This window comes from Ursus americanus, chromosome 31 (assembly GCF_024610735.1).
Source record: "Ursus americanus isolate L20-20 chromosome 31, mUrsAme1.1.p, whole genome shotgun sequence".
NCBI classification, from domain to species: domain Eukaryota; kingdom Metazoa; phylum Chordata; class Mammalia; order Carnivora; family Ursidae; genus Ursus; species Ursus americanus.
The window spans coordinates 7,010,023-7,025,736 of record NC_142157.1 but is presented as its reverse complement, the minus strand read 5'-3'; the positions used below and the strand labels follow the sequence as shown (position 1 = coordinate 7,025,736).

At 41.5% G+C, this 15,714-nt stretch overlaps 1 protein-coding gene across 7 annotated transcripts in view; it reads right to left on the bottom strand.

The window, feature by feature from the left end:
- Positions 1-15,714, bottom strand: part of NRP1 (neuropilin 1) — a 136,995-nt gene that overhangs the window by 32,078 nt on the left and 89,203 nt on the right. For all 7 annotated transcript variants that reach the window (XM_087857881.1, XM_087857882.1, XM_087857883.1 and 4 more), the window contains exons 8-9: positions 8,767-8,922; positions 5,435-5,579 (exon numbers count right to left, since the gene is read on the bottom strand). In XM_087857881.1, the coding sequence (XP_087714007.1) occupies positions 5,435-5,579; positions 8,767-8,922 (301 nt within the window). The remainder of the gene's footprint in view (positions 1-5,434; positions 5,580-8,766; positions 8,923-15,714) is intronic.

Sequence of the window (15,714 nt, the reverse complement as noted above, 5' to 3'; positions counted from 1 at the left end):
CTGCTGCTCCTTACCCTCCTGTGGACAGAAGCAAGGTCTGCTAAAACCTTAGAACCCAACCTCAGACTCTTCATGGAAACTTCTCAAACCACGCTAGCCTTTATTCTAAAGTCTCCCTTCTCAGAAATATGATTACACGTGCGAAAAGTAGCAGAGAGTATCGCGTTAAACGGTTCTCTCCTTGTTTTTAAGACTGGTCATCTTGTATCCACAGCTAGATTATAAATTCCTCAAAGGCAAGGAACAGCATCAGATCTTTCCATATCTTCTACAGCAGCCCAAGTAACTTCTGAGCATAAGAAGAGTATCGATCATTGATTAATTGCTTGGCGACTTAATAACAAACTGTTCAATCATTCTCCTTTCAAAACTGTACACCTCAATCAAGGACATGCATAGGAACGATAAGCTATTTTTCTTTGAAATAACTCAATTCTGCATAATATAATCAAAATTTAGTTTAAAAATATAACCATCCCAAGCGAGAGGCATGTATGTAATGCAATTAAACTGTGTCCATGTTATCGGCTGCCCTTAAGAGTGAATTACTCAGAGACTTTCTACATGAGTTGTGCATTTCAGGTCCTGTCATTTCTTTATTCAAGCATTCAGTCCTGGCTTATCTAGGAATTATGCATGTACTGTCAACCAAGCCTGCCAGGCCTTCCAGATCATGGCTTTGCAAAGCCTCTCCTCATTTACCCCTTTTGCCAGAGGCAAGTAGAATAAAGCACTTCCTTGTGGTGAGATGGAGGGAGGCTTTCTCTCATTCTCTTCTCTCCATGAGAAAGTCCCCATTATCTTGCCCTTCCCACTATCTAAACCACTAAAAATCTTGAGCTGTTTTCAAATGCTAAAATTTCCCCATCTTTCCAACTAGGTGTGGTTTTCCTTTTCTGAGACTTTTTATTAGCACTTGATCTGCATTTCTCCTAGAGTGATGACCATATTCCGTTCCTTGAATTGCTGTTATTTGCATCCCCAGATTTTAAATTCTTTGAGGACATGAACCGAGTCATATCTAAAAATTTTCTATGACTCCTTGAGCCCTGCTTTCTCTATGGTATTTGCTTAACAAATATTTGTTGAATGAATCAACTTATTAACACAATAAAGGCAGCTGTCATTTTTTGTCAAGCACCCCTTCCTGTAATTCAGTCACTATTTGCTCCAGGCTGGGATCTGGAAACCAAGAATAAACTCAATGGGGATAAAACAAAAAAAATTATAAAAAGTATTTTACTGAGGGTCTATGAAATTACAGTTCTAAAAATAGAAGTCACATTTTTGGTCACTGTGGTCACACCTGACTGATTCAAAATCAGCCTTTATAAGGAAAATGTTTAGCTGGTAATAAGTACCAGATGTTACCATCTGGAGAAAAACACAATTAACCTGAATATTGTAAGGAGAGCACAACCTTTACCAGATTAACGTCCTTTCTCTAATGCAGACTTGGCTAGGGCACAGTTTACACATCCAGAAACCATGTGATGCCCAGCCCCCATTCAGCCAACATATCCACAGCACAGTTAGATACTCATCCCTTCTATAAGCCTGCCTCATCCAAAAAGAACAATGAAGAGGCACCTTGATTTGCCTTTGATGAAAAATTATGTGACTCACTTTTAGCAATGATTAGGAAAAAACTTATATTAGCATTTCAAGGTCTGAATGAGATGCTAGGATCTGGTTCTATTCTTCCATAGCAGGCTGGCTCAGATGTGCCTGGCTCCAGGTCAAATCCTTTGGAAGTAGTGTTGCCAAATTTAGCAAACAAACAATCAAAGAAAAACAACAAAGCAAGAAGCAGGGTGGCAAACTAAATTAGAATTTAAAACAAGGAATAATTTTTTTAGTATAAGTATGTCCCAAATACTGCATGAGATATACTTGTACTAAAAATGATTTGTCACTTATCTGAATCAAATTTAACTGGACATTCTGTATTTTACTTAGCAATTCTGTTTGGATAGCTTTAAAGAAATCCTAGATAGAAAGGAGAGTTGAGTTCTGTGGTAGGGAATTAAGGTAGTTCTTTTCATTGAAAATATTTTATAGTAAAATCTCTGTACTCAGTTTTAACAGGAAAACTGAGATATACTGGTAAATGAAATACTTAGTTTCCAAGAATGAGAAGGAGATAGCTGCATTTGATGGGTGAAACGGAATGAGCATAATTTAATCTTCCCATGATGACTCAGGGTATTGCAGTGCCTGAGGTCACCCTTGCAAACTTTGGCTAACATAGGAGCACACTGATATGTGCAGAAGTGGCCGTTAAGAGACTTCTGGTGAACAAACACAAGTTAACAGAGTTTGCAGTATGTTCTCATACATCAAGCAGTAACTCTCCAGGGTTATTTTCCTCAATATCCATATTTGCCAAAACGATGAAGCCTGTTTTGTCAAAATAATGATAATGCTCCTTTGTTAATCACCTATAAAGCAGAATGGTTTGTCCCAATCTTATTTTTTAAATATCTTTCTATGGTGACACCTACTCTAGACTCTGGATTTTCTAGGATTATTGTATTTTCAAAAAAAATAACTTCTGAATACAAAAATTAGGTGAAAACTTAAGGGCTCTGGAGACTTTGGAAGTCAAGTGATGCATTCACAGGGTAACTTTTAAATTCAATAGTTTTTGTTTGTTTTAATCTAGTTTGAGTTAGGACTTGACAACCCAAGAGGAGAGGGTGATATTTTGAAATTCAGTCATTGTTTGTGGATAGAACTGCAATTCATTCATTCATTCACTCATTCATTCATTCATTCATTCAATAAGTGTGTTGAGCATGTGTTATGGTCCAAGCATACAGGACACAATAGAAAATAAGGCAAACATGGCCCCTGCTTTCACGGGTCTTCCAGCTCAGCAGGGACGCTGAAGCCTTGTTTCTCTTGCATCTGCTTCGGCAACCAAGAAGAAAACATGGATACCATTGTCTCCTCAGAGGCTCTGCTTGCTAGGACTTGTTCTAGTCTCTCTTCATTGAACACCACCCACGCCCTCTGTCATTTGCTGGGTACCTTTTAGTGAGCATTTACTCTAAGCCGAGTGTGTTATATTCGTTCAATTTAATCTTCACTACAGCTGAATTAAGGTCAATCTTACTGACCAGGAAATGGAGGTCAGAGGGACGAAATGTCTTGTCCACGGTCACACATTCACCAAGTGGCCGGTCCAGAGTGAGGCCTGGGTAGATGTGTGCACCCCTTCTGTCCACGTGACTATCATTATAACATACTGCCTTCTCCAAAAACCTGACTTGGTCAATTATTTGGAGACTGTAGCCACTGTACTAGAGAGGAGTATCTAAAATATATCAGGGGTCATGATAAAGAGACTAGCATTAGCACTCTGAGCCTAAAAGCAGTATCTTTTGGGAGGAACAAATAACTCCTTAAAACGATTGTAAAATAAAATATGTGTGAATATAAGAATATGCTGTTTTAGACATCGATGTTTAAATACATAGGTCATTTAACTAGTCCTTTAATATGTAACATTAAGTCATGTAACATTTTTATTTTAAAAATCCAATACACTATTCATCTTCTTCACATGTGAAGACTCCTATGCCTAGAATGAACTCTCAGGGATATCCTTGTGAAAACGGAAAGGGGCAGTTCAAGTGAATGTTTTATTTAACTAAAAGGAGCCCCTCAGGAGTCCAAGTTCAGATCAACACGTTTGGAGTCACGAAGTTACTCTTCCTCCTCCTCCTCCTCCTCCTCCTCCTCCTCCTCCTCCTCCTCCTCCTCTTCTTCTTCTTCTTCTTCTTCTTCTTCTTCTTCTTCTTCTTCTTTTTCTTTTTTTGGTACAGTGACACGAAATTAGAAATGAGCCAGAAATTTTGACCCTGACCTCAAATGGCTTTGTTTCTATGAATTTATGGGTAGCTTCTCAAATTTGTAATGCTCTGAACATTACCTAGAACTTTTCCTCACGTAAGTGCTGATCACAAATAAAGCCGAGGTTATATCTAACTTTCCAATGTTCCTTCTTCCTCCAAACCTCTCTCCACCCAATTCCTGCCTCCAAGGCCTTGAACTTTCTAAGTCTTGAGATCTAAGAATCAGATGTCAGTTTTTACTTTCCAACATGGACTCTCCTATAAACTAGTATAGTTTTTTTTTTCTCTTTAGTTTTTTTCTCACGCTGCTTTTCTCCAAATGGCTTGCAATTTTGTTGAAAACTGCCCAGGTGGGTGTTTTTCCCCACCTTCAAAAATCAGTGTTTTTCTTCTCTAGACATAATTATACTAAAGAGGATAAAAATAAAAGCAATAGTGATGGCATTCATGGAAGAAGAGATTAAACGCCCTAACTATGCACACTAACATAATATTAAAAGATAGTTCAGAGACTTTTAAAATTTATTCACTTCTAATGACGTTTCAGTGAATCAGTTACTGATTTTGTTTAACTTTTAAACTTACTTTGAAGGTTACGTTGTATTGCTTTTTTTTTTTTAAATGAAACTTTTGCAATGTATTTACTTAAATGGAAAGGAATTCTGGTGCGACTGCTCTTCGAATACTTCAGAATACAGCAGGGTTCACGGGAAGGTCAGTGGACAAGTCATAGCTGCATTGATTGCCGCGGGACTACAGCGAGAATAACAGTCATGACGGTTTTTTTTACTTCTAGCTCTGCCCTGCCTGGCCTACCTTTTTAGTCACTTAATGCCTCCCTAGTGCACCTTCTTCATCTCTCAAATGAGTAGAATCCCTCTACTTACATCAGTTTAACAGAAACCTCGAAAGTCCTATTCATGTCAGAAGAAACACACAAAAAACTAGAAGCGTGAACAGATTGATTTCTAGTGTTAGTATATGCTTTCCACGGAGGATGGATAGATACTGAGACACAGAGTTGTCAGGGGAGTTAGTGAGTAAAGCAGTTAAACTCCTCCTTGATCTTGGCTGACACAGCCACCTGTAGCCTTCAAAATTAAAAAGATAAAGTGATGGAGAGCACGTCATGTAATAATTTTTAACTGTAAAACTACTGAGCACCTTGTCGGTGGGCCGTGCGCCCAGGAAACGGGGACAGAAGCTCGGTGCTCGCCTACATGGAGCTTGCGGTCTAGTGGGAAGGCGCCACTTTAACAAACACCGGCCACACGCCGGGCTGTGCTGAGGGCTTTAGACCCTCGAGCCAATCCACTATCCCAACAACCCTGCATGGAGTCCACTGTCATGACTGTTTCCTAGGTGAGATAGCTAAGGCTTTGAAAGATAGTCAATTCCCTCCCCAAATAAGCTAGTGAGGGGGTACCAACAGGACTTAAAGTCAGATCTGTCTAAATCCAAAGGACATACTATTAGCCACCAAATGAAAATGACCACATTTGTATAAAATAACTCTGCCCATATTTAAAAGTTTACATAAGTCAAAATGAGGCAATCTTCAAGCTGGAGCTTACCTGTGATCTTGCAACCGTATACTTCAAACCTCATAGATATGCCAGTTTCCCAAGTCACAGGTTTGATTCGGACAAATCGAGTTATGAGTGGTTTAGGGAAAACTCCAAACACAACATCTGTGGGGTTGGTGTTTCCCTGAAAGATCTATATAGAAAAAGAAAATGCCTTTTAACAACAGACTCTTTAGATTTAAGACGAATGCAAAATTATGTCTTCACAAATGCCTATAAAATTATTTACAACTTCAGCATTGTCTATCAAGGTTGAGGCGGCATTAAAACCTTGTCATGTTATTTTTTCAAATGAGAGCAATCAGAAAAAATCACGTGTAATACAGAATGTTGTCTTAATCATCTATTCAATTTTCTCTGAGCCTAGAACCTCCAAAAACACTATTAGAAAGGCAACATTTGTTAAAGGCTACATGCTACTATCTAAAAAGGTTGGAAATCATTAACTTCATCATAAGGACCTACAGAATACTACAGACATTTCACGGGAACCCACACTACTTTCCCAGGAATCCCCAGAAGGAGTAATTTTGGAGTTCAGTGTAGGGTCTGGCTTTTTGAAAATTCTAGGTTCTATTCCCAGCTACAGCACTGGGGCAAGCAGCTTCCCCCCTTTTAACTCCATTTCTTGATGGAAAATCGTATCCCTGACGTTAATTAATAACTTCCATCTTTTTTTGGGTTGTTGGTAAAAATCATGTGTTAGTGGTCAAAATCAAAACCGAATTATAAATGCTACGCAGCTGGAAATCAGCTTTTCCAGGGCTCCTGCCTCTAGTTTTAAACATGAGTCATTTTATTCTAAGAAAGATGAGGCACGTAACTGCAACTGTAGTTATGTGCCAGTCACGAACGAGTTTCCCACAAGGATCTGCCGGGCCACGCTGCCTGGGCATGACGCCACAGCCCTGCTCTCCAGCAAGATCTCTGAGGAGTGGAGACTGTTGGCCACGCTGGGACACTCTGGCGCTAGAACTGCCTCCGGAGGAGCCGAAAGCCTCCATTCCTCTGGCTTTTCCTTCAGCTCTGCTCTGGGGAGACCCCACATAGAAGTAAAAGCCACGGGCGCTCTGCTTCTCACCCAGCCTAGCTGCGCCATATTCCTGTTAGGTCGTGTCCCTGGGGCGTGACTGGGCCCGTCAGAGGCCTGGAGATTTCTCCCCACCTTTCCAAGTAAGTTCTCAGAGGAGGACCACAGTTTCCCAGGGCTCATCCTTCCCCTGGGAGAAAAGACTTCTGAAAGTCAGGGTGATGTTTTTGCTTCATTTGGCTTAAGTGGCCTGCACGACGGAAGGTGGTCAAATGCGTTACAAAGTTGGCTGTTAGCCTGATCCCTCTCCAGAGACGGTTTAATATCATAATTTATCCTAGCCTATGATGGCCTTTAGATTTCTGTCCTACTTCAGCAAATCTCTCTGGGAAACAGTCTGTGTGGGAGCATTTTTGTGTGACAAAGAGTAATGGGTAGCTGCCGGCGGGAGTAGAGTCCCAAACTGTAACGCTTGAAGGGTCACCAAGTCCACTTCAGGGAGAGACTGGCCGCCAGTTTAGAGGGCTGCGTGCTCCAGCAGAGGCTGGGGGTGAACTCTGGCTCACACCGAGGGAACCTCACGTCTGCTGAAAACGTCGGCAGTGCACACGTTCCATTCCACGCAAAGAGGACAGCTGGAGTTGTCTTGAGAAGCTCCTGCCAGCTCTCCCTGAAGAAAGCAGGGAAGAGGGTAGAGGGCAGTGTCGGAGAGACCCCAAAGTATAGGGAAAGGAGGGTGCGCAACAATATCGAGACTTCAGGTGGGTGTTCAGACCGCATTTAGCTTCGACGGATGTGCTCAGACGCCACACCTCCATCTTTGCTGAATCCTTCTTTATTCTGTCTGCCTCACCCTGGAAGCCCTTCTGTTGCCAGGATGCTCCAGATACGGGCCTAGCCGTGTGCATTGTCAGACACCCCTCAGAACCTGGGAGTGCTCCCTGACCCCCCCCTCTGGGCCACGCGGATGACCAATGGCCAGCAGCTGACGAGGATGTGTCGGGGAAGCCCCACTCATGTTTTAAAGAAACGGCCTGAAGGCCTGAGGTCAGCTCTCCTTGCTCTCTCTGGATTCTTTTGTTCGTTGGTCTGTCCTTGGCATCAGGGTTTTGTTTGTTTGTTTGAAACCAAGGCATGTCTTCCAAAAAATACTTCAAGAGTAAGTCATGAAACTTAGCGTCAAAACGTACTTGCTAAAGCTTCACAAGTGTTGGCTGTGAGGGTTTCTCTTCCCCAGATGGAGGACTGGTTCTGTGTCCGCCAGGGCTAGACAGTGGCCTTGAACTTGCTGTCCATAGGAGTTTCCTCCCACAGAGCAGCTCTCCACATATCTACTTTCATCTTGTCCACCCTCAGTAACCAAAGGGAATTAACTGTTCTCTCACTTCACACTCAGGAGGCTTTTCTTAGTTCCAGACCCAGGAGGAGAAAACCAGGCCACGTATGCGCAGAAGAGAGACAAAGACCTGTTAATTGGCCTCTTCCCAAACTCAGAATTTCAAGTTACCTAGATCTTTGCTACTATCCTTATCAATTCCATGCCTTTCTACTCGGCTTCAGGGCCAGCTTTTAATTTGGGGGAAACGGCGAATATGACTTCTCAGACATCTTTTGATTAGTAAATCAGAGCAAGCGGAACTTCAAATAAACAGGCAGACTGAGAACATCTCAGTTCCAAATGATTTGGTGCAGGGCGCCCAGGGCGGGGCCTGGCTGGTGCGGCCTCTTTGGTTAAGAGTGGTGAGGTGGTCGCGTCCGTCGTCTGTGTGATCTGGGGGAACACTGTGAACTGCCTCTGGGTCGATTCGTTCTCACAGAAGCAGCCAAACACACTTGTAAATTAGTTTGTGAGCCGCAGAGGGTAGATGAAAAGGAGTTTTCTAAAAGCAGCCCATTACTGAGAGGAAGAAAGAAGGAATCTACGAGAGAGAATGAAGAAACACAGGGAAACCAAACAAAACAACACGCCTGAGGTTCTAAGAGGACAGGGCTTCTCCTGTGTACAGTCCGCCTCCCCGCGGGAGGCTTAAAGTGATTCTTGAGTCTGACACTTAATTTGGCTGGTATTGACTTTTCTTGGAAACATCTGTATAATTTCCTCCTGACTTCTGGATCAGGGAACATGAGACCCCCTTGGTCAGATATAAACCTCTAATTGCACTTTTCATTTTAAATCAATCCAAAACTAAACCAGGCCAGACAGAAAGCGCCCAAATAAACAAGTAAAAATTGATCATCCATTTCAAAGACTGAATTGGGTGGGTGGGGGGGAGGTGGCGGCCACACTTACGACAGGTTTATTTCCCTCTTTTATGGTGATCCAGTCTTCCCCGTTGGAGCTGATGTCTATTCTGTAAGTCTTGACGTAATATTTCTTCTTGGTTTCCTTTGAAATGGCTCCCTGTGTCCCAACAGCAGTGACAAAGCGCAGAAGACCCAAGTCTACCTGCAAAACAATAAAAGCGAGGTCAGTCACCCTGCACCACCATTACCTGAAACCTCTTTTTCTGTGGGTTCCACAGTGTAGTTTTCACCCACCTCAGAGCAACAGGCCCTAATTCCATCTGGCAACAACAACCCCTGACTTCTTTCTAAAGGAAGGCACAGGTATGGGGCACCTGGGTGGCTCAGTCGGTTAAGCGTCTGCCTTCGGCTCAGGTCATGATCCCAGGGTCTGGGATCGATCCCCAAGTCAAGCTCTCTGCTCAGCAGGGAGCCTGCTTCTCCCTCTCCCCCCTGCTCGTGCTCTCTTCTCTCTCTCTCTCAAATAAATAAATAAAATCTTCAAAAAATAAATAAAAATACTTTCCAAACAACACATCAGTGTACGTCATTTTACATTTATCAGAAAATCAAGACAAGAATAATTCGTACATTGGACTTTCAAGAGGCTTGGACTAGAACTCGGGTCTAATGGGATCCAATTACGCTTGTCAGCATCTGCCCCCTCCCAAACAGAACGCAGACAGAAACAATATGACTCTGAAAGCACTGTGAGTGTTGTGGTTTGGAGAATGGGCCAGAGATTTATAATCCGGAATGGAAGGGAGACAAGGGAGGTAAAGTAAGGATTTTTGTTTCATCTTTAAATTCCTTCCTTCCCCCTGTCTTCCCACAGCCTTTCTTGCAGTTTGGCTCGAGAGGCAGGTGGATTCCAAGGCACCATCTGGGAAGGACTGAGGCCTCCATGTGACAATGTCTAGGGTTCGTAAGCTCCGACTGTTAAGTTTCCAGTGGAGAGTTCCTCAATACCAGAGCCTGGTCTTTGTCTCATACCCATGAAGGTTGGGCTGCTTGGAGGGCAACACAGCAGTGTTGACAGGGGGTGACCAAAGCCTCAACGTCCATGATTTCCTGCCAGAGGTCTGCAGTGGCTTGGGTTGTTCCTGTGACCCTGTGACATGAGTGGGCAGGGCAAAGATCTAGGCATCAGGTGTTCAAGGGTCTAGGATTGGTTCTGCCACTTGCTAGCTGCGGGGCCTTGGACAAGTCACTTCATCTTTAGTTTTACTGTCTTCATTTGCTAAATAAAGGAGTTGGACTAGATAACCCGGAAGGCCCCTTTCAGCTCTGACTCCGATGATTCCATGTTTCCAGTAAAGTAAACTATAGTTGACCCTTGAACAAATGTGGGGAGTTAGGGGTGCCAAATTGCCGCATAGTCGAAAATCAGTGTGTAACTTTTGACTCCCCCAAAACTCAACTAATAGTCTACTGTTGACCAGAAACCTCACAGATAACATAATTAATCGATTGACACATATTTTATATATGTATTATATACTATATTCTTACAATAAAGTAAGCCATAGAAGAAAAAATGTTATTAAGGAAATCCACTTACAGGACCATACTATAAAAAAAAAAAACCCACTTATTAGCATACCCTCACAGCTCAAACCCAGGTCGTTCAAGGGTCAACCACAGGTTTTTTTTCTTATACTTTTCTTATTTCCATCATTAGTAACCAAGAATAATCTTTAAACAAAAATCGTTACTAGTTTCTGTATGTTAGAAATATTTTCAATTTCTTTCTGGGATACATTCGATTATTTGCTTAAAATAGTTTCCCTCCATTTATTATACCCTCTACCTATTTTATTTGTGTATAATGCAGATCCTTTAGAGAAATGATACACAAGTATATGGCAAATACTTTTTAAAGGACACAGAAAGTGACTGCACATTACAACTGCTTAACATTAACACAATGTTTCAACAGCACGTTCATTATTAAGAGGTAAGAGAATGCCATTTTCCAATGAGAATAGCAACAAAAGCCAAAAAAACAAAAACAAAAAGCCAGAAACATACCCCCTACCCACCACTACCACTTCTGCATCCCGCTTTCCACCTACTGCAAGACAATTTTCAGAAAACAAAATTTCAATTAACCCTCCAGTCCTATAGGCCATGAACACGTAACGAATTTCCATTTAATGTACAGTCAGCCTCATGAAGAATGACTATTGTCTTTCATGAATTGCTTTTTCCTGAAGGTCCTTGGAGCAGTTAAATCAACATGTTGCCAATTCACTTCAAAAACTGAACAAAAAGTTACATCCAGGAAAAACAGCTATATCACTAGCCCATAAAAGCCAACTTGAAGTTACACAATTCAGCAACAGGAGATTTCATCTAGAAAGGAAGGGAGCACCATCCAATGTAAGACTGTCCTTCTTTCATTTACTTGATTTTACAGATATAAAATTTATGCTCTGGTTGCTATCGCCAGATTTAAGAGGAAAAAAGAGCAAGACTTTAATAGAAATTAATAGTTTAGGATAATAATGGTAAATGTTTTAATCTTAATTTAACAAATAAATATTTACCCAACACATTTTTTCCAAGTACGTCTACTCAATAACCAGAATTTGACTTTTTTTCACAAGTGAATCATAAGACTTCGTATGAATTTGTGCACAGATTTCAAAAAAGGGAGGCAATCCATGTTTGCCAGATTTAGCAAATAAAAAGAGAGGCTGTTCAGTTAAATTTGAATTTCAGAGAAACAACAAATATTTTTAGGACATGTATGTCCTCTGCGATATTGGGGCGTCCTAACAGCTGGTCCATGGTTTACTTGAAATTCAACTTTAACTGGCTGTTCTGTATGTTATCTGACAGCCTTAAATCTAACTGTATTCCAGACAAATAACCAAGGGATTTTAAGTTGCCTCAAAAACTCTCTAGATTTCCTAACTCTGCAATCTGAAAGTTAATGGGTACCCTGGACATGGTTGCACTCAACAGTTTCAACTGTTTTCAAATGCTCTCAGAACACTTAGTGCTTTACTGACTATCCATTGAGTCATACCCAATGCCATATCCACTTTCAAGCTGAAGGGCCCTTAAAATCTTGATGTCCAAGGGAGCATGAAGCAGAGCTATTTAAATAAACTCTTCCTGTCAAACTTACAAATGGCTCTTCAGTTTGGAAATGATTAAATCCCCAAGAGTGCATATTCAGCTCAGGCTGATTTGAAATAACTCTAGAACTTCGTTCCCTGGCTGTCCCTTTTCCTAATTTTTAAATTTCGTTTTTAGGGTAAAATTTGGTTACCAGGTTGGAAAGAAGTTACTTGGTTGTCAACTAGAAAAATCCTAGGCATTAGAACAATTGACTTTAAAGGAAGGAATAACTGACCGCAACTAACTGGGTATCTAACACGGGAAATGTCCAAAGTCCCAGGTAGAAAGGCCCCCAAAACATATGCATGAATCCCTTGTAAAAAAGAAAAAAAAAATATTTTCTTTTCTCAATAGCAATGAAATGTATTAGCCCCCTCCCCTTGTAATTGCATAAAATTTCCTGCTGCGCTTTAAAATTCTGCAGATTCTCTTATTTATCCCACACTGGGATACTTGAAATTTCATTTCATTTTTCTTCCTCACATTACTGCCACTGGGTTTCGTAAGGATGAATGACAACCTCACAAAATGATTAGGGCTGGGGCCTGAACCTTTGCAATTAAAACCGGATGGTACCCAGAACTCTAACAAGACACAGCCTCCCTAACACTGTGGGAGCTCTCATGGCAACACCGGGGAAGTTCTTTCAAGTCTTTTCGCCCTAGGTGTCATCGAGGAATGCCCTCACAGCATTTGGGTTTGGGAGAGGTGCGTTACCCTCAGCCCCAGAAGCCCTACTGCTCACACTTCCCGTGCGGCTGTGTAGGAGACCCACAGGGCCTTACTGCCTAAAGCCTGGGTGTTTACACTTCCCCACCAGTGAAGCCGGCTCTGCTAATAACGACATTGGCCTCCGTCGACCTTTTTAGACCCACCTGCTGCATCTATGCCTCTGCAACCGTAACTTCCAGCTACATTAAATTATTTGTTATTCCTCACACAAGATAAGCCCTTCTGTTTTCCTGCCTTGTCACACGAAGTTCTCTTGACCTAAAATAACCTTTTCCTCTTTTCTGACTACAAATGACTCTTTTCTCTTTCTGGTCTGGTAGGCAGAATGAAGTCCCTTCTTCCCCCCACGATGTTTGGTGCAGAGCTCATGTCTCCACGGTGGAACTCATCATGTTGTGTTTTGCTCCATCCAGACTTTTATGATTTCTTCTAGGGAGTATCTGCTTTTCTATAGAGAAAAGTAATAGCTGCCACGTGAAAATTTATAAGATGCAGAAAAGATTAAAGAAGAAAATAAAATCTCCATAAGACCAACATTAGGAAATAGCCACCGATAATATTCCTTCCGGAATATTTTTTTCTACGCAAAATATATGTGGCTGATATATGTATGTTTTGTCATTATGAAAATGAGAGCATATTACCTCTACGTTTGATAACTTGCTTTTTGTTTAGTTTGATGGATACAGTTCATGCCTAAAGTATTTTTCAATGGCTTCGCGTAGTATTCCACAGTGAGGCTGTAGCATAATCTATTTAATTGGTCCACTACCTGCGAACATTTTTATTCAACTTAATTGACATTCACTCAGCGGACACTTCATACCACTTCTCCCCTAAGTTCTATGGTAAGCGGTGAGGACATAAAGAGAAGTAAGAGTGTAGGAAACACACACACACGATGACAGAATGGAGTGCTGCACAGAGGAAGGAAGGAATCAACGTTTTACCCAGACACTTGGAGTCGGGGCACCGCAGACAATTCACAGCGGACTCTGATGTCTAAGACAGGTGTTGGAGGATACACAGTAGAAGCTGGCAAATGGCACAAAAGGGAAAGAATGTTCTGGTGAGAAGGAGGAGAAGGAAGTGTAGAGGTAAGCAGGAGGAAATGAATGAACGAAATAAACGGACCTTTAAACAACTTACTGTGGTTCCCTCACCACGATAGCCCTTTTTTGTCAAGAAGTGTATTGCTCTTTTTTTTTTTTTTTTTAAGAAGCGCATTGCTCTTTTAAGAGTATTGTGCTTTGGTCACTTTCAAGCCAAAATAATTAGTTTTCATGAAAACTCTTCTAAATCAGCCACTGGCCATCCTCTTGGTGGTTTAGCTTTTTGAATTATGATGAGTTCTCACCAACCTCACATCATAATAGACTAGATTGGCGACCCAAGACAGGCAGCTGGAAAGACAAAGCTACAACCCCAGAACAGTTTTACATAATGCCACCCCTCTGTGTTTTGGAGCGTTCACCGTTCTGAACAATCCTTCCTTTCTTCCCGTAAAAACTCAGACAAACAATAACCATAATTAAGTAACCTGCTTTCCCTAAATCCAATCAGCTCTGTTCCAATCACTATCTTCTCATTTTGAAAGAATATCATTATTTCACAGCTGCTTTATTTTTAATTGGAAGATGGATGTGATTTCACATCTGAGTTTGATGCACTTCTGAGGGTGACGGGGGGTGTGAGGATGGGAGGGGGGCATGCACGGAGCCGCACATCAACGGATTCACTACAATTGTTGAATGTTTCACTCTGTGTGTGTGACGAACATAAACATCTGGTACTTATCTGGTAGTATGTAGACTATTTTACAGAAGTCTAGCGCACTCCTTTTGAGTTCTGGCGGCCACTCTCTGAGTTAGCTTATATAGCCCCGTCAGCAGAAATGACCCAATATCCTGTTTCCAATATAAATATAAAATTCTAACACTGCTGGTAGACTGTCTACCCACATCTTACTTTCACTGTGTTCCACCCCCAAGGAGACGATATGGCTAGACAGCAGATACAGAAGAGGAAAGCCCAGTTTTCATTTTGGGTTTGGGGAGAGGCTCACTAGTAGAAGAAAACAGCTGTCCTCATCCAGTTCTGGGGGGCCGGGATGGGGTTCTAGACGCTCCCGTGGGGTGAGGGTTCCCCATGGCATGGATCCTGACCATGATTCTGACTCGCTCATTGTTGGAAGATGTCTACATGTATAATCCACATGTACTTTATGGCCATGGCATTGTCCTAGTAATGACAGGAAACACATTCCCCAGATAAAGAGAAGCCAGGAGAGGCACACTTTTTACTGGGAATCATTTGAGGACAAAGCGCACGTTTCAGCATTGTGTAGTAATTCACGTAGCAAACCTCTGCGAACTGCTGGTTAAACACCAGCATGCAGCCTCCGAGCCATGAAATGAATATCCTTGCTTTCTGTAATAATACATAACCAGCTATTGGTAATGTCATAATGTGGAAAGCCTCATTTCTAAAATGAAAATCTGTCTTGCTCAATAAAATACTGCCCATTGAGCTAGCATTGGCCAGGGAGCGTTTACCAGCTTTTAACATTCCCAAAGCAGGTCAATACAAGAGCCTGAAAAAATACAGGACAAAGGACTGAAGTCTGATTAAAAACAGGAAAAATATTTTGAAGCAGGGGGAGCATGTCGGATTTTTTTTTAGAGCATCTCTGATGACTCAAAGAGCTGTTTAATTCATCACTAGACACTACAAGCTAAAGAAAATATTTTTAAGCAATTGTCTCATTTCCTTAGATAACACACATGTTTTCTGATAAGGCCTGAGCATTTGAACATTAATGCTGTTCTAGGATCCGTGGGCTTAATTCAAGCATCCGATCATTGCATTCCTTAACTTAACATCTTGGACTTTGTATAGTTACCAACAGGAATATAATCACTTTATAGCCAGTGACATAGTTCTCTATCTCTTTATGTATTTTTTCACTATTACTGTATCACATAAGAAAATACTGATGGCTCAAGTTACTATATTAATAGAAAAATCATAGGGCACTCCCTCTGTGTCAGGCATTTTATTAAGGGCTAAATTTACAATCATTACCTCTTTCAAT